Source organism: Sapajus apella, unplaced genomic scaffold (genome assembly GCF_009761245.1).
Source record: "Sapajus apella isolate SASKATOON/1434 unplaced genomic scaffold, GSC_monkey_1.0 scaffold13, whole genome shotgun sequence".
NCBI classification, from domain to species: Eukaryota; Metazoa; Chordata; class Mammalia; order Primates; family Cebidae; genus Sapajus; species Sapajus apella.
In genome coordinates this window covers 30,216,281-30,235,663 of record NW_022436953.1, presented here as the reverse complement: position 1 = coordinate 30,235,663, position 19,383 = coordinate 30,216,281, and the positions used below count along the sequence as shown (strand labels likewise).

At 43.7% G+C, this 19,383-nt stretch overlaps 2 protein-coding genes across 5 annotated transcripts in view; one reads left to right on the top strand and one right to left on the bottom strand.

Moving 5' to 3' along the window:
- Window positions 1–19,383, bottom strand: part of DOCK1 (dedicator of cytokinesis 1) — a 528,332-nt gene that overhangs the window by 255,410 nt on the left and 253,539 nt on the right. The window lies entirely within an intron of this gene.
- Window positions 1–19,383, top strand: part of INSYN2A (inhibitory synaptic factor 2A) — a 59,595-nt gene that overhangs the window by 1,724 nt on the left and 38,488 nt on the right. For 2 of the 3 annotated variants that reach the window (XM_032281994.1, XM_032281992.1), the window contains exon 1: window positions 17,284–19,222. In XM_032281994.1, the coding sequence (XP_032137885.1) occupies window positions 17,985–19,222 (1,238 nt within the window). In that variant the 5' untranslated portion in view covers window positions 17,284–17,984. Of the gene's footprint in view, window positions 1–17,283; window positions 19,223–19,383 lie in introns of those variants that run through there. The other variant, XM_032281993.1, reaches the window with a different exon arrangement.

Sequence of the window (19,383 nt, the reverse complement as noted above, 5' to 3'; positions counted from 1 at the left end):
CTGCAAGAGTGGGAAGGAACTTTGGGGGAGCCGTGCCTTGCCTGGGAAGCCAAGCGATCATTTCAGAAGACTACCGCTCAGGCTAGCACAGGGTCGGGGTCTGCGAACTTGAAGGCTTTTCCCTGAACGAGGACTTGCTAGAGGGTTACCTTTACATACCCAAGTGCCGGGACTGTCAGGGTGACCGCGCTGGCTGTAGACTTGATTAAAAAATACCACCCGCAAGACCCAGGCCATTTCCCAGTAGTACATACATGAAAATGATATAGCCCTTATTAAGCTTACGCTACAGCAAGTTTCCGTCATTTCACTATGCAGAGGCTGAAAGTGCTGGTTTTTACTATTCATATTGTGCTATTTCATGCACTCATATCCTGTTGAATGTTACTTTCGAAAGTTCATATTTATCTCTACAGTGTTTTGCAAGAATGATTAGCAAACATGCACAAGGACCTCAATGGAAAAATGGAAGTCCTGCCATCTGCATGCCTCACCAGATATTAATAATTTACTATCCATGTTTACTACTTACATTAGATGGCACTGCTCCTCACGATGGTTTTATTAGAGGCATATTTGGTGAAGAAAAAAAAAGTCTAGCACAGTTATCACTAATTGCATGATTTTGCATAAATTACGTTAGCCATGGAGAGTTTTGTTTTCTTCACTAAATTCATTTTGTTTAAAAGATTGAAGAATTCAGTTTAATTTCTTTAGCTAAACGAAAGACTTTTTCTTAAAGACAAGATGCCCATGAAAAGCTCAATATACCTTTAAACTTATTGCAGTTGCCACGACTTTCTTTTTTATCATTGTGATGAAGACTTTGAGCGTTTACGTAAATCAGGCCCTTTATCCGATTAAGAAACAGAACTATTGGTTAAGAAATAGGCTAAGAAGGCAAAAGCTGGGAAGCTCCAGGGCTGCACAGGGAGCTTCCTGCAAGCTCTTTGGGAAGCTGGGTACTCGATTACTCAGTTGACTTTGGGGGCTTCTCTGTTTTGCCAAGGTTGTTTCCCCTGTGGCAGGAAAGGGAGTTTTTGTCTTTTGTTTCTCTCTCTGTAGGGAATAATTTTAAAATAAATCAATAAATAAGAGAAAGATTTGTACGTGAAAGGCATTCATCTACAAGACTCCTACATGTTGAAATAAGCAGTCCAAAAATCAAAACGATTTTTAGAAATAACAATGGATCACAGCTGAGCAGCAGGACAGACCCACTCATGTAGACATTTGTATTCTCTTGTTCCCACCCACCTACAGCCATCTCATTTAGAGACACAACTACTGAACTCTGGAATATGAGAAGCAGGTAACTTAACGCTTCTCAGAGGCTCACGATAGAGAAATGATCACAGCTACATCCAAAAACAGCAGCTCTGTGGTCATTCACATAGGAAGGCAGTGACCGATTCACCAGGGATTTTTATGCACGTCAAGGATGCTGTTTAACCCCTTCGTAGCACCCAAGACGCTCAGTCAGGAAGGCAGGCAAATTCTACATACTTGAGGCAAACCCCCATCATTCTGGGAATGTGAGGTCATAAAAACTCCCCAGAGAAAACCAGTGTCACTGTCATTTTAAATAGTCCTTCATAAATGTGAAGAACCACCCCCCTCCCCACCATAATTCCACTGAGAGCTACATTCCCCAACAGAAATTAGCTGGCATGATTTATGAAGCATATCCTTTTCTGTCTCCTCACATATTTGATTTTAATATTTCATAACATTATGGAGTGACTTCAATATTTTAAAGCAAAATTTAATATGATAGATATTACATGATGACACTTTCATTACCATGAAATTCTCATACAAACATTTAGAGAAGTCTTTATCCAATATTGGAGCTAACGTATGATACGTATGTAGTGAAACTTCATAACTTTTCATCAGTTTATTTAAAATATACATTGTTCTTATACATGAAGGATAGAATACAGACTTGCAGGAAGTAAACTTCAGGGCCCCTGATGGGACTGCTGGAAAGAGTTGTTTGGTCAATGTCTTATGTTAACACTAAGACATAAAGGTATAGGTTTGAACCTTTGGACCATGTGTGATAATGTGTCTGTTTCAGATCCTGAAGGCGCTAACTAAGGCATCTCCAGGCAACCAAGGATCTGGCCTCTCACATTGAGAAAAACCGTAACTTCAGAGACATTTCCTGGTTCCAAATTCAAGTCCTTTCAGACACCCCTCTACTGTAAGTCACAGGATTTTCAGGGTGCATTTGAGTCATACGTACTTTAGACGTTATTCAAACCATAATGAATGAGCTGAGGGACTTTGAGGTGTACACAGATGTTATCAGACAACAAACCACTATCTAAACAAAAAACATTCTAACCTGATAACTGCGTGTCCTTCTGCTTGAGTACATATTCCCAGCTCTAATTGGGACTGAAAGAAAATTAGCTTGAATGTAGAATAGCAGTTATTAGGGACGAGCAGGAATTATGTTTCTAAATTACTCTATAAACCTTTTGGCTAACACCGTATTTCAAAGGGATTTGGAAATAACTCTATCCAAAGTCACTATTTGTGAATATTGATTTTATAGAGCATGGAACTGTTTATTCAAAGTATTGCACATCCAGAGACATATTCTCTTTACCAAACCATCCTGCTGTTAGAAGTTTGAGCAAGAAAAGAAAGAGATGCTTGCATCTCTGCACAGCATATATTCACATGAATTATGCTTTTCTAACCAATAGAATGGTGAAGAAACAAAAAAATCATAACAGCATATCAAAATGCTTATTGAAGTTTATATTCCACTTAATATGGAAAATTACAATTCAGTCCATAATGATCTAGCCTTGGGCATTAAATGAAATGCAGTAAACCACAACATAGGAGAGACATGGGAAGGAGGCTACGGAATGCTGATAATATTACAGGCAGCCTTGCAAATAAAAGTTGCTCTCACTCCAACTCAGTAGAGATGATCATAGCTATATCCCAAAGCAGCAGTTCTATGGACATGCACATCCCAGACAGAGGAGGAAAAAGGGCAGGCTGATGATATGAGGGCCTTTATACAGCTGTTCAGTTGAGGAAGCAACATGGGGGGTATAGCATACTCACTGCCAACCTTAATGAAATTGAGCAATCTTTGTGTTTCTAGGTCATTCCACTGGTCATGTAGGCTCTCTCACCCTTGTTCTTCTCTAGGAAGGATACTGTATTTCTCAATTGCCCTTCTTCATGTTTTTAAAAAATCGTTTAAAAGATTTTATATGTATTTAGTTAGATTCTAGATATCTCTTATTACCTATATTTTGTACAATGAAATCTGCTTATTTTTGTAGTAAGTGATTTTAGCATCCTTAAAAACATAGCAAAGATATGAAACCTGGGATTTTTAAATAAGGCAAGCATAAAGAAGGTAGATGGATATGCAGATGGCTTTGTTCGGAAAGGACTTCTGATTTGTGGATATGTACTGAGCTGTTGCAGCAGTGGCCAAGGCAATGTGTAAGGTATTACAAGACCAAGTGAGAGGTCTCCAAGAAGGTCAAGTCCAGGAGGAAGTGGCAAGGAAGTAGCAGGAGCCTAAAGACTCCCCCAGGAAGAATCAGGATAGGAGGTTATAGGGAGAGAGGGATGCCCTGGGTGACTTCATGGGTGATGCTTCAAGTGGGACTCCTGAGCCCAGCAGACAGAAGTCCTAGAGCTTAAGCCAAGTGGTAGGGTGCTCAGGGCTAGGGACTGGTATGGGAAGAGTGAGAAGTGACATTTGGCAAAGGTTGAGGTGCTGGGATCAGACAGTGGAGGCACAGTTTGAAGTCACTTTGAGGTCCTCTGTTGATGTTTTAAACAAGAACATATATTCTCAGGAGTTTAAGGCAGTATAACTAGAGGCAAACCAGAGGAGTTGGAAACCAGTTGAGGTGTCACAGGTGAGAATGAGCTGGTCCCAGTGGCACTGGGATGTAAATTAGGAGGCAGCTATGAGAAACACCTTCTGGCAGGCAAGTCTTTGTAATGTGGCCACCGCCAGCAAGGCAGTGGGGGGTTTTAATGGAAACAGAAGTCTGGGGGCCAGCAGGAACAGGGGGAAAGATAGGATTTCTATTAAATATTTGAGTATGAATTTTCAACTGGAAATATTATTTTAAAAAACAAGTTTTTCCTTATTTCCTACCTCCTAGAATGCCTATGAGAAATACATTCAAATAGGAGAAAAATGGATGAAGCGACTCACAAATCAAATCCTATGACTAAGCATAGTACTATCTACAACGGGTGCCTAATATGTATCTAATGAGGCTGCTAACACAAACCTAGTCGGCGATTTTGCTACAGACTCAGGGAATCCTGATTGGGAAACAATTGTTTTCTTCCATTTCCAGTTGTACTTTTTTGTGTAGTGGGAATCAAAGGAAACACCGTGAGAAGGCAGTAAAGAGGAAGATGGCTTCCAGGGATGAAGAGTCCTGATGTCTAGCCGTGCAGTGTTTAGAAAAGAAAAAAGCACCAAAGCGTTGGGTTCTTTCCCACCAAACTCAGCCGCAGCAATGCCTGTGGTAAAAATTCAATTGGGTAGAAGTTGAATTTTTAGAGAAAGAATGTCTTTGAAATTAGTGACCTAGTATTAGGGTAAGAGACACAAACGAGGAGAATTGAGAAAATATATCTCACTGCAGTCAGATAGATTAACGTTCTTATAAACTAAATGCTGACATTTTGGGTTAAAAGGAGTTTTCACCAGATCTTCACCAAAAAAAAAAAAAAAAACAAAACCCATGAAAAACCTGGAGAGTTTATTGGGAAAGCATGAGAGAACTAGGTGTCTGTCTCTTAGCCTTAACCTCACATCTCAATTTGACATCGTGACATCAATTTCATTGATCTCTGTGCCAGACCCATCAATTTATCATTTTAAAAATCAATGACAGAGCTGCATAAAGATTTTATTCTTTTTTCCTTGCGTAAATCACATTGCACAAATAGTGTCCACTTAACCGTGCACTTGAGACTCCCATGGCTTAATGTGTCATGTGCAAATGTGGTGTGTGAAATTAAAATGCTGAAAATATGTTTTTCACTTTCAAACCATATTTTCATTTGACTTCTTGCCCAGTGATAACTGCATTTCTCAATTATTTATTCTTTCTGTTTTAATGGTAGTTGTTAGTTCAGTGGCTTCATTGAAGTCATTCACATCCTTATTTAATTTGTCTTGCACTTGCTGTTTATATTTGTCTTGCTATATAATATTTATTCTGAGTATACCTCTACTTTATTTATTGTGTCTGTCAGATTTGCCCATGTGGCAAAGACACCCAGGGCGAAGCTGAATGTCAGAAGTTAGCAGGTGGCTGGACACTGGACCTGTGGACAGAGAGCCCAGTCTCATTGGCAGGGTTGGCCCCACACTGCACGGGGCAGGATCCACTACTGAGTGAGTGGCAGAGACTGCACCCCAGCTCATTCCTAGTAATCATGTAAATTCCACATGGAAGCATCAGTTCTAACTCTGTATCTGAAGAGTCAGTGAGAGTGACCCCTGGCAAATGTAGCTTTGAAGTATAAGTCTAAGACAACTGTGCAGTTTTTAATCAGCCATTCACAGTTGGAACATTCTGGCGGTGATTCTCAAGCCTGCGTCTCTTAGGTTGTGCATTCTATCCAATGTCATCCACATGAACAACACACCCTTAAGCATGTCATCCTTGTCCACGTTCACTTCATCACCAGGGCCATGTACTGAGAATCTCCTAGGAGCCGACCTCCTGAGCCCTGACCCAGCTCTCGGGAGTGCAGCCTAGTGGTGAGAGAACAGGCTCCAGACCAGGCTGTCCTCCTTTGCCCTCCTAGCTCTGCCAGTAACTGTGTGACTGTGGGCATGTGACTCCATTACCTGTGCCTCGGTTTCCCCACCTTTATTAAAAAATGGTAGTTTCTCCTTCAGAGGGTGTATGGAGAATGAGAAGTTCAGACATACACAAAGCACAGAATAGTACCTAGCCTGTGGTGAATGTTATACAAGTGCTACCTCTTCTAATCTTTGCTCTCCCAGGTTCGATCACTTGCCCAGAGTTCTGGGATACTGAGTGGAAAGGAAGGGCCAGAACTCAAAACCAAGTGGTTGGTCTCGAAGACCCAGTTCTTAGGGACTACAGCCAGAAATTAACCACGTTAGCAAACCATGGCAGAATGTGAAGACCTTGAGCACCGCCCCCTCCGCCGCCGCCAATGTATAAAATCCAAAGTTATTGACTGTGCAAAGATTGTCACTGTACTAATGACTGGTCTCAAACTCCAGATCCATGGTTGAAAAGAGCTGCCCCAAGCCATGGAATTCCTAGTAGGGGACAGCATTCTAAATGTTTTGCACCTCCAACTGGAAATATATATATATATATATTTTTTAAAAAGTGTTAATATGCCCTGTTCCTACTCAGGGCCTACTCAGTGACAATTTACTTGGCGCTTGCCATCCCACAATTAATAGATGTTGTGTAAGACCTGTCTTTTAAACCATGACAATGACTGGTCATGAGCTGTCTCCTCTGTGGATCATCATGAGACCTCCCTAACTACTGGGGCACAGCACAGCCCAGGAAGGCCAGGGCACGGACATTCTGGGGGCCTGTGTGGGATCTGCTGGTGATCATCCTGAACCCTGGCTGATGTCCAGGTTCATTCTAGAAAAAAAATGGAAGGGCCCTGTCCTCCCTGCTCCCCCATGACATTCATTCATTCATTCATCCCTTCATTCAATAAATATTTCGGAGTACTTTTTATATGCCACAAGCTTCTCTAAGCTTTTGGGATACAGCAGGAAGTAGAAGACAACAAGGGGTGAAAAAAATACAGTAAGAAGGCCAGCAGTTCTTTATCGTGGATGCATTATTAAAATTATCTTAGGTGTTTAAAACAAAACGTGTTTTAAACAGTCTCCATCCCCCAGAAGTTCTGATTGACCTGGACTGGGGTGGAGACCAATATGCTTTTTCTTTCTTTCTTCTCCTTGTTTTTTAATGGGTTAACTTCCTGGCCTCCAAGTGTGGCATTCGAGGGAGCCAGGTTGAGGGGTAGAGCCCTTAAGGAAAAATGAATGTTTTCCTCCTTTCTGTGGGAGGACAGCCACCCCCTGGATTTTCTTCTACGTGGCAGGAAATGCTCTCTTTAAAAACCCACACACAAAAACAAAAACAACTTGTAAAAGGTTCCATTTCATCCACACCTATGCTCTCCTCCAAAGCTTCAAGAAGGCCAGCGCATACAGGGGTCATGTGAGGTTTCAGAAAGATTTATGTTTTCCTTTTCAAGATCTTTTTAGCATGCTGAAGTCCGCAGAGAATCATTTCATAGATCATCAGTACTGCTTACTCACTACGATGCTAACTTCTATTCATGAACTACACAGGCTACTGTTCTCTTTCCCATAATCCTTATGAAGTAGCAGGGCATCTGTTCCAAGGAGGGGCTGGAGGGATAAAAAGATAGAGGCAAACGCAGGAATATACGCTGAAATTGGGACTCTTCATTGAGTTTAACACGTATGTGTTATGTGTTGGGAACTGGAAACTGTGTGATGTCCTCCTTCAGGTACCTGCCTGAGCCTGGACTCTTGTTCTGCCCCAGGGTGAACTGTCATGTTCCCTGCTGCAACTGGCCCTTTAAGAGCAGCCAAAATGCTGGGAGTAGTGGCTGAAGGCCATCAAAATTGTATGCGCCTGATTCAAGGGAACAGCCCACAGATGTCCCACAGCTGACCTGGATTGACGCTCTAGCACATAGCCCCTTCGCCTCCTGTGTCTGTGTGTGCATGTGTCTGTGTGTGCCTGTGTCTGTGTGTGCGTGTGTCTGTCATCTGTCTGTGCATTTCTCTCGACTCACCATTCCCCTAACATTCTCTCCCTCTACATACGTCCCCATTTCCCTTTTCTTTCCTGTCCACGTTCATCTCAATGGATGACAGCAGTGTGGCATGAGGTCTCTAAGTACTGCTTTTCCTTATTTAGTATAATTTTATATTCATTGTTCTCAATTCAAAGAACAGAAAAATGAAAGCTATTTCATTCATATGCTTATGCCCCTCTGATATGCTTCGGCTCTCTGTCCCCACCCAAATCTCACCTGGAACTGTATCTCCATAATCCCCATGTATCAAGGGCAGAACTGGGTGAAGGTATCTGGATCGGGGGGCAGTTTCTCCCATGCTGTTCTCGTGATAGTGAGCAAAATCTCAGGAGATCTGATGGTTTTATAAGTGTCTGGCATTTCCCCTGCTTGCACTCATTCAGTCCGGCCACCTTGTGAAGAAGGTGCCTGCTTCTCCTTTGCCTTCCACCACAATTTTAAGTTTCTTGAGGCCTCCCCAGCAATGCAGATCTGTAAGTCAATTAAATGACTGTTCTTTCTAAATTACCCTGTCTCAGGTATTTCTTCATAGCAGTGTGCGAATGGACTAATAAACCCCTGGAAGTGACTAGACCCATGGGCATGCCCCAGACTCTATACCGTGTTTTCCCCTCTGAAAGCTGGTGATTCATCCTTTAGAGCAGATCAGACAACTGAGTTTAGGAAAGGTGCCATGCTCTAAAACATGGTTATCCCAAGCTATTGAGATTTTTGAATTAAACTCTTAATTTATTTTGCCATATCTTGGGAGTACCCAAGAAGAAAGTTGAGTAATATAAGAACAAACCTACTGATAATTCCTAGCAAGTCGTATTTTCTACAACAGTATGGGGCCCCAATGTACTGCATGGTTAAATATAGAACATGTACCATTTCTGTGCCATCTACTCATTTTTGTGAGTGTGCTGCCATTTCCTCCTCTCTCATCAGCACAGGAAACGTCTGTACAACAACCACTGAAATAGTTATGCCAAAGTTCAGAAGATAAAAATCTCTGGATATGGTTTTACCTCAACTAATGAGACTCTATCCCTTCTCCTTTCCACATCTCTAATTCCTCTTCATGTTTCAGACTACAGCCATGTTCTACCTTATCTGAGGATCCAGATAATGTAGAAAGACTCCTTGGAAACCACTAATAGTGTACACTCATCCAAAGTCTTCTTGCCATATCTCAGCCAAGACCCCAGCTCTAAAGATACTATGATGCATAGGGTTAGATTCTTAAACCACGAAGTAAAGAAGGGTGACTGAGCACAGGAGAGAGAGAGGGTGCTTAGAGGGACCTAGTCCACAGAACACTTATATTTGTGTTAAGGAGAGAAAACTGACAAACAGCAAAGTAAAGCGAGCATCTTTCAGGCCTGGTCTTGCACGTCTCCCAGGTGGAGCCTCCCCTGACTCCCCGGGGAGCACTCTCAGCCCTTCCTTTCTCTTACCTCCACCATGGTCCTGGGCCAGTGGACTGGTGTCAGCCATCGACAAGTCTCTGCCCTGCTGGACTAGACACTGCCAAGAAGTATGGCTTGTTTTTTCATGTGTGCCCAGCATCAGTATGGTGCCTGGGTCACCCTGGGCATGTAGGCACTGTTCAGTGAGTAAATGAAGGTGACAGATAAGAACTGGAGAAGGCATAGAAGGTAAGACTAGATCTAGACCACCAACCACAGACTATCCGTGAGGGAGGAGAACCAGGGCATGGTCCTGGAAAGTGAACCAGCCGAGGACACAAAGCAGAGACTGACCATGGTGTGTTCAGGAGACAGTGCAGGAACTGGCTTAGCGGAATCAGCAGATGGAACATTTTTGAGCAGCCATGAGAAATCTACAAAGATAAGCAGGGTAGGAAAAAGTACAGATGATCTTATAATAAAAGACTCTTTGGAAGTGCTACCAACTGAGATGTATGCATGCAGGTATATGCAGAGAGAAGAGATGTGTGCACTTGAAGCCAAGACTAGAAGGACCTGCAGGAGGGAGATGGCAGTGGGGCATGGGGAATGGAGAGCTGAGGGCAGGAGGGTTAAGAAGGCCAAGCTCAAGGTGGGAACAGTATGAACTCAAGGGAAGAAATCAGTAGGAAAAGCAACAGGAAGGAAAAACAACAATGAATAGGGCATGGTGACAACCAGATATGGGGGGATTAGATTAGGGAATGAATTAAGCAAGCCACTGGCAGCACCTGTTTGAGGCCTTCAGCACAAAAATACTGAAAGACTCTACTCTTTACTAAGTAGGATGTGGGTCTCGTGACCCCAGTGCACAGCAAGTCCAGTCCTGCCTTTAACATCGGTGTCTTTTGCTCCAGGCTCAGCTGGGCTAAGCACAATAGCTGTGTTGCTGGGTTGAGTTCTGGCCACCTTTGGGTCTCAGGCCATTACGCCTCCCAAAAAAGACCACTGAGTCCTCCTCCTCCAGGCTACCAGAGACACTGCTAAGCTTTCCATACACGAAGAGATAAACCTTTGAAGACATTAGATGAAACCTTGTGAGACTGGACCCCAGCTCATTCCTAGTAATCATGTAAATTCCACATGGAAGCATCAGTTCTAACTCTGTATCTGAAGAGTCAGTGAGAGTGACCCCTGGCAAATGTAGCTCTGAAGTATAAGTCTAAGACAACTTTACTGAGGGAAGGATATGGCTTCATGTTTTTTTAAAATAGCTATTTATTATGCACAGAGAGGACAGAGGTTCATAACAGCTGCTAGTCAAGGAAAAAATTAAACCACTAACTAACCTGGCAGAATAACACTAGGATTGATGAGAGGTAGATTTTATTTTAAGGAATAAAATATAGAATGTAAAGTACAGAACATACAGACCTTTTGTTTATTTTCTCTTCACCACCTCCCACAACAAAAATGACATTTTGTGTTATGAATGCTAAACCTTCGCCCTGTGCACACTTGCAGTGAACAGCTCATTCAAACCATCAGTCAAACCAAGACTATGCCATGGACTGCAAACTGTATGAGGGCTGAGAAGATTACAAGCACTAACTCTTTCTGCAGGCTTTGTTTAGGACTGTGTACAGGGACCCCAAGGGCAGGTTATTTTCTCTACGTTTGGCTGTCAGCTTAGGAATAGAAGCTAATTACAAGGAATGCTCAAGTGTCCTTTTCCTCCTGGCATAGCTACCTCTGCAGTGAACCCGAGACCATGCAAAGTTCAGAATCTGGCCAAACCAAGGCAACACCGTGGTATTTTCATACGACGATGAAAACACAAGGGGGATCCATTCTGATGGCTGAGTTGTGGGCATTCCCATGGCCTTGCCAGGAAGACAGAATGCATCTTCAACTCTCAATGACTTCAGCTGTAGTGAATGGTTACCTCCAAGCAGATATCCTGTCCATATGGCATCCTGAAATAAGACTGGGAAAAGGCAGGGAAAACAGACTCTTTGGATATAAGTCATTTTTTGGGGGAGGGGGAATCAATGTCCTAGTTTTAGTTTCAGATACATTATGAGTCAAAACATGCCATCTAGTAAAAAAAAAAAAAATATGGATTCAGCATAGTTAATCAGGAAGGCCAAGTACATTCTAGTACTTGGGGTCTTGTATCTGTGTTCATGGAAGTGAGATTCCCATTAAGTATAAAAAAGGGAGCCCACCTCTTCTACATCCTACCAACTCCCACCTCTGATGAGCCCCAAACTACCAGGTGATTGTTGCTGAATCACCAGGAAGCCTCCAGGGTCAGTGGGACACTGGCTATCCTAACTAAATGTGCTCATGAGCTGTATGCAAAGCACAGCCCTCCTGTCTCACACTGTGTCACTGTCATGATGATGGAGTGACAGGAGGAGGCAGGGGGACTAGTTCCTTTTACTAATCTCACAGGTGATGTTGGTGAGTTGTAACCAACTGCACTGAACTCCTTGTGGTCATTATTAGCTAGCACAGCTAACTGCTGCAAATAATTTTTTTTTTTTTACATTGATACAATGTCTCATTTCGAGGAGGAATATTTTTCCTGTTGATTTTCATCAACATCATAAAATTTGGGTAATTCATTTCTACTAATTTAGATTCCATTTAGACAGGATGAGCAAAGGTTAACATCAGTATAAGCTGAAAATCAAAGAACTGGGTAATGAAAAGTTTGGGACATTTAAGAGGGCCATTCTCTGGTTCTTCTAGAACATGAGCACTACACCGCAAGCATCCATGCTTCACCTCCTTTGTTCTCACTCTCAGCCCAGTGTGAGTCTGTGTGGTTTACATTATGTAGCTGAAGCAACTGACCATAGGTTTTTTGTTGGTTAAGTGCATTTTCTAAAATCACAGATATGCGTGAGTGGGGGCTGCACTTAAGATACGTTTTCTTCTGTCTTGATGCCTACATTTAAGCTCCATGAGTGCCCCTCTTCCCTGCTTCAGTCTGGGTGGTCATCAGTTCTTAATGACAGAGGTTTCACCACAGTATTCTACACATCGAGGGAATGACTGTGTGTTTCCTCCAAGGAGCCATAGTTCTACAGGAAAACAGTTCCTCACTCAATGCTCAATGACACAAGGGTGTCAGAATTCCTCTGGTCTCCTCTTTGTGGTCCTCTTCATCAGTGACTTCTGAAGAAGACAGCAATGTAGGGAAAAAAGTAACATTTCACTATATAAAGAAAATTAAACTGGGTAATGAATCCAAGACTTCCATTTTTGAAGACCCACTTGGCACCTATGAAACAGGTCTCTAAGTTAGCTATTTCACAACACAAGTGACTTCATTTAGGAGTGAGGTTCTGTTTTACCTCCCTTTCCCGTTGGGAAGCCAGTGGTGAAGAATGGGATGTTCATTTTCACCACTCTCTCATTCTGAGTAGCCTCATGCTCAGGCGCCCCCCTTGGCATATGGAAGAAAATGCTGACCCAGTTCATCTTGAATTCCAGCCAGCATCTTTGACTCCAAGGTGTCTGAACAATGGGAAAGCCACTAGAAAAACCAATAATTTCATACAATCCCTTGCCGCACTCATCAGACTGCTTGCCTAGCTATTTGCTATGTGCGGGGACTGCTGAGCCCTGGGAGGTGTCTTGGTCAGACTGGCAGCTGACTGCATCCTGCCCCCACAAATCCCATCACAGCACCAAACCGCAAACCCCCGAATCAGCACAGACATTTTAACAATGGACAGGATCCAATGGAGAGTTTCTCTTGTCAGCTGATGGAACCCCACAAAGTTGCTTTCAGACTATTGAATCCATTTTATTTCCAATTAAAACAGAAGCTTATTTCCTTCCTCATAGTGCATTTGCTCAAATATTGACATATCTTCTGCTAAACACTTAACTATACATATCTAAATCCATATGCAGGCACGCATATACCTATGCATATGTACATACATACACACACTTGGCAAAATTCATTTTTGTTCTTTATGAGAGCTCCCCAAAAACAATAAAAGATGACCTTTGGCAAACTGCTTATACCCACATCTCATGCTTTCTGGGTTTTTCGTATGCTGATACAAGTGGTTATGCCTTCCCGAGGCCTGCTTCACGTGTGGACTGGATTTTACCTTGTGTTATTTTCATTGGCAAAACAAGAACGACACTGCACCTCCCTCCACTCTTCCCAAATTGGAAAACAGAAGGAAAAATAATCTCTCTGAATGTACTACCTTAATGCCACAGTGATGACCGTTTTTGTTCATGTCTTCTGGTATAATTTGTAGACTGCTTTGTTTCACTTCACATTATTTCGTTAAGTGTTTTGCTATGATGCTAAATAATCCCTGTAATTATCCTTTTAATGGCCACCCAGAGTGAATGTAAACCATAATTTACTTAACTGTTTACCTATTGTTAGGCATTTCGTTGCTTCCATTTTTCACTCCTTTAAGTTGGAATGCACATTTTCATATCAGCCATTAATTTAAAGTGGCATGCCGAGATTGGGTCTCCATCAGTAATCTAAAACTATAGGGTTTATATATTTACAACTCACATTTGACTATGAAATTTAATTCGAGGGTAATTAAGACATTTATATTCCAAACAACTCCTTGACATCTAGCTTTCTCGAGCCAAACAGGCACAACCATGACTAGCCATTTTCACTTCAAGACAGCACAGTCCAGTGAATTCTAAAACACAATTTTCTTAGGAAAAATAAACTTTACGAACATACTCCTGCTGCTTTAGAGCCAAGAGATTAACTCCAAGAACCAGAGTCTGTGGTTCTCTTAGGTGACCCAGTCAAGGCAAGCCATCATGGGGAATGCCACTGGGGCTTCGTGCTCAGTCCGGAACCTCAAGGCAACTCTCACTCGGTGGTCCAACACCAACTGTGGTATTAGAACTACCTAGAGGTCCGTGCCTGACCAGCACCCAGATACGCTGTGGGAGCAAGACAAGGACATTGCTCAGATGAGTTTCAGTTGTTTAATGCTTTTAAAGTTTATCATGAATCATTTCAGGTTACAGAGTCCCTTGAGCAGGGGTAGTGGTTTAGGGCATGTGATTCATATGGATTGAGCTATTTCAATAGGTGTGGCCCACTAGCCATGTGAATCTGAGCAAGTTGCCAAAAAAACCCCCAAAACCATGTGCCTCAGTTTCTTAATCTGCAATATGAGGATATCAGTAGTGGCTGCCCTATAAGGATGTGATGAAGATCAAATCTGGCCATGAAAATGCAGCTGCTGTGCATAGGGGAATGCTGACATTTGATCAGCACACAGGAGTCCTTAACTACATACATGCTTACTGAATGTTAACGTTACATGGTAACGTATGTACTTTCACTTGCCAAGTAAATGCATGAAGGAAAGATGAATGAAGTAGTGTGGAAGAAGGTTACACTTGTCTCAAGGACAGTCCTCTGTAGAATGCCCCATTTCCTTTCATAGGGACATCATTTTCTTAATGGTAGTCACTATAACCCTTACCGTCCACCCCAATAAAGAGCAAATGAACACCCCAAAAAGATGTGTCCACCTTAGTAATTCTTAATGTCCAGAAATTCAATTTTAAAGCTTTAGAAAATGTCATCCAGCCATCAGAACTCATAACCTCACGTGAAGCCAAAGTAAACCAAACGCAAAAATTCCTGTTTTCCCTATCAGGCAATAAGAACAACTCAATTACTATTACTGTTTTTTTTTTTTCAGTCAGCAATAACAAACTAAACAGATTAAACATCCCAAGTATTACCATCATTTTTACTAATAAGGAAATGATTTTTATATACTAGCAGCTCTCGATAAAACACAGAAGGGCTAGGAATTTTTTATTATTATTTGGCCACTGGCAATTAATTCTTCTGATCTGTTGTATTAGTTTGATGGTTGGGTCTAAGACCCAGAATATTTCTTACACGAGCCAACTGATGTAAGAAAATTATTTCAGTGCAGTCCCTAGCAAATGGTGATGATGAATAGCATGGCAGGACACACGTATTCAGACACACATTTTTTAGAGGTAGCAGGGAAAAGGCTGAAAAATTACTAGTAAATTGCTTTTTGTAAAAATGCTCTTTCAAATTTCCCCTAGTAAGAAGGTCTTCTGCAGAACGATGGCACAATACATTCTGACATACCTGGACAACAAAGGCAGTTAAAGGATGAATAGGAGATCAGAGTGAAGGTTAAGATTTAATTTTCTTATTCCACCCCCACTGCCACCCATACTGCCCCCCATACCAAGCTGTCCTGGGTGCATCTGTTTAACCTGCTGGGATAAGAATCTCTAAAAGCCACCGAAGCTTTCTCATGAACAGGCACACCTTGTCCCTCCTTCCACCTAAAATCTAGCCATCTCAGAGGAGCCAAGATATTGGTGCTTTTCCAGTCTGTTTCTTTCCTTTTCTCTCCTCTCTAAAACTGCCCAGTTTTTCCAAGTTTCAAATTGTAGTAATCTCCAAATTTCCCCAGCCCCTCGTAAAGCACCGAGGACTTCCTCTGCTGTCCACGCAAGCCTTGCCTTTCAGGACACACTATAGGATAATGGAACAGGAGCCTGAGGTATCCAGAGGCTGAAGGGCTAGTGCAGTGGTTCTCTGCCAGGCGAAACTCTGCTCCCAGGCTCATTTGGTAATGGCTGGAGACATTTCTAGCTGTCATACTGGGCGGGAGCCATGCTACTTCTTCTATTCAGAGGAGAGAAGCCAGAAGCCAGGGATGCCGCTGACCACCCTGCACTGCAGGGGACAGCCCATCCGACGGCAAATGATCTGTCCTGAAATACCAGTCGTGCCATGATTGCAAAAGTGGTTCCATCTAAATCAAATGCTGCAGAGATTGTTTTGTTGTTGTTCTTACACATGATTACCTGTTAGTTGTTCATGGCATGATATATGAAGAATTTGATTCCTTCACTCTTTCATTCAGTGAACAGCAGTGGAAGCTGGCAAGGTGGCAGGACCAGGCTGGGCTGAGATGTAGAGGTCAGTTTAACAAAGGGCCAGTCCTGTAACTTGCTTTTGGATGGGGGCTGTGAAGTTGTCTCTTCTTCCCCTTTACAGAACCACCATGCACCTCGGCCTGTCTAACTGAGTAAGGGCTAAGGAGGTGGGGAGGGGTCATGTCTCTGCCTGTTGGACACCTGGGTCTATGAGAAACAGCCTGGATTCGGAGGTCCATTAAAGCAGGGCCCTGCTCCTGCCTGTGCTTCTTATTTGCTGTGTGACACAGAAAAGTGACATGACATCTCTGGACCCTATATCCTCCTTGAAATGGAAAGTGTAGCCTTGACCTTCGGGAACATTTCTAAGTCAGGTATTCTGCATGTGGACCAGCAGAGCATCTGGCACTCAAACCACGCCACTCCAGATGCAGTGGCCATGCCACGAGTGTCACAGTTCTTGTGGCATTTTCCAATGAGTGGTGCCACTGCTCTCAGGGCTGGTTTTTCAGACTCCCCCAGGACAGGGCACAAGGTGTGTCTGCAGCCGAGCGGGGGTCAAGGTGGACCAAGCCTGCGTGCCTGCAGCTGTCACGGGCCCATGTCCATGACCTTGCCTTTCTGGGCACTTGGCCCCTGTCCACCTCGGTGCCTCCCATTTGACTTTCTTCTCAAACATAAGGGGAAAAAAGGCAAAGTCTCACAAACGACATACTTAACCCTATTTTCTTGCTTTAAGTGCAACCATCAAATAAGTTCTTCCATGTGCAATAAACAGCTGTGAATCTGTCTAATAAAGTGAAGGCATTTCACCCCACTGGTATTCCCCGAGAGGAGTCACTGGCCACCTGCATCTTTTTAGCTGCATTTAATAATTCAGCCCAGGATGAATTTGCATGATTAACATAAAGCCTCATAGTTTTATTTTCTTTCAGAATGTAAGTGCTGAAACAACCACCACCATTGTTTTCATTTTTGGAGGTTGTGATCAAAACACAAAACTTGATTCTAGAATGAATAATTTCCTTTTTTTTTTTTTTTTTTTTTTTTTTAAATTATTTCCAGTGCCACTCTCCATGGAATCAAAAGAGTTGCTAACACAGCCTTGATAGATGCAGGGAAACCCATGTTCCTTTTAGGACTGGTGTTAACGTGTTAACCCGTGAGAAGCAAACCGCCCCTCGACGACTTCTCCTTATGGTTCCCATCCAGGAGAACGGCCAGCTCTCCCACAGAATCCATAACGGCTCATGCAAATAGATTTCTTTCAGTTCCTCCTCGGAGGGCTCTCCACATTTATCTGCTCAAGACGTAGCATCTCCAGTAAGCCTTTAAAACAGCAGCTCTCCCAGATTCCAGCAATAGATTAATGACGTCATCCTCAAAAAATAGTCAAAACGCAAACCAAATTAAGTAGCACTTGGTAAACCATCTGCCTGTGAAGGGGAGTCACGCGTGTGAAAAAATAATTTGCAAAGCAGAAGAGGCAGCATCATTGGGTTTCTTGATGAATGTAGTAAAACAGGTTTGTCTAATGGGGAAACATGCATTACCATCAAAAGAAAATGCAAGTGTATCCCACCTGGAAAAGCAAGCAGGCTTTCATATCCGAGAAGCATTTCAAGCCGTGCTGCCAGCAACTCTCAGCCCATGTGATTTTCCTTAACACAAAGGCCAACCTCACCTGCTTAAATAAAATTAGGAAGCAGGTGGTCATCGTAGTGGCTAAAACTTTGTGCGGCCGGAGCTTGCATGCGTATTTCTGTTCCACTGACACCTCTGTTGCTGTTTCTGAATGCAGGAACCATGGTCAGTAAGGACACCGGCAAATGCATACTCACAGCGTCGGAGAGTGAAGTGGAACCTGCCGCCTGCCTGGCCCTGGAGATGAAATACGCCCTGGACCCCAACCGGCAGATTAAAAAACGCAACAAAGCACTGCAGGTGCGGTTTAAGGATATCTGCGAGGCACAGAATGAGCAGAGGGACACACAGCTGTCCTCTGGCCAGCTGGGAGAGAGGCGGGAGGCCAAGCCCGTGTCCTGCAGAACAGCCTACCGCAAATACATGACAGTGCCCGCGCGCAGGTCCATCCCCAACGTCACCAAGAGTACAGGTGTGCAGACCTCGCCAGACCTTAAGAAGTGTTACCAGACCTTCCCTCTGGACCGCAAAAAGGGGAACCTTAAAAGCCTCCCTGCTGCAGATCCCTTTAAAAACCAAAACAATGGGTTTCTAACAGATGCAAAAGAGAAGAACGAGGCTGGACCCATGGAGGAGGCCCGGCCATGTGGGGCAGGGCGGGTGCACAAGACCACAGCCTTGGTTTTCCATTCTAACGAACACACGAATGCAGTGGACCAGCCTCTGGGGGTCAACTGCACAGAGCCCTGTAAAAGCCCGGAGCTGCTCAGCTATGGCGAAGCTGCGCTCCAGAACTCCACTCGGCCCCCCTCCGAAGAGCCCAATTACCAGCTGCTCGGGAGGGCCAAGCACGACCGGGCGAGGCCGAACTCCGAGGAGCCCGCTCCACCTGCCCTCGGGAGGGTGTTTAAAACAGAGGTTGCCACCGTTTACGCACCCACCCTCAGTGCCAGGGCCCCTGAGCCTGGTTTGTCAAACTCTGCGGCCGCCAGCCAGTGGTCACTCTGCCCAGCAGATGAGGAGCAGAGGAGAGCCACACATCTCAATGGGCTCCAGCCGCCCTCGGGCACTGCCCTGGCCTGCTCACCCCCCGTGCAGTGCCTGTCCCCCGAATGTAGCGAGCAGCCCTTGCAGACTCAAACCCCGCCGGGGCTGGGGAACCAGCCTAGTCCCACAGCGGTTGCTGCAGGTGAAGAATGCCAACAAATCGTGCCTCATACAGAAGTGGTCGACCTCAAAGCACAACTTCAGATGATGGAGAACTTGATCAGTTCAAGCCAAGAAACCATCAAAGTGCTCCTGGGGGTCATTCAGGAGTTGGAAAAAGGAGAGGCCCATCGGGAAGGGTATGTATGTTCACCCATGTCTTAGGAAACTATGCAGGTTCATCACCAGAGGGTCCATGTGTAGCCCCAAACCCAAGTCCATAATGAGACTAAAGCCACCATTTCTGTAAACAGGCCACAGTGTAAGGACATGGCCAGCTCCAAAAGGTCAAAAGGTCACA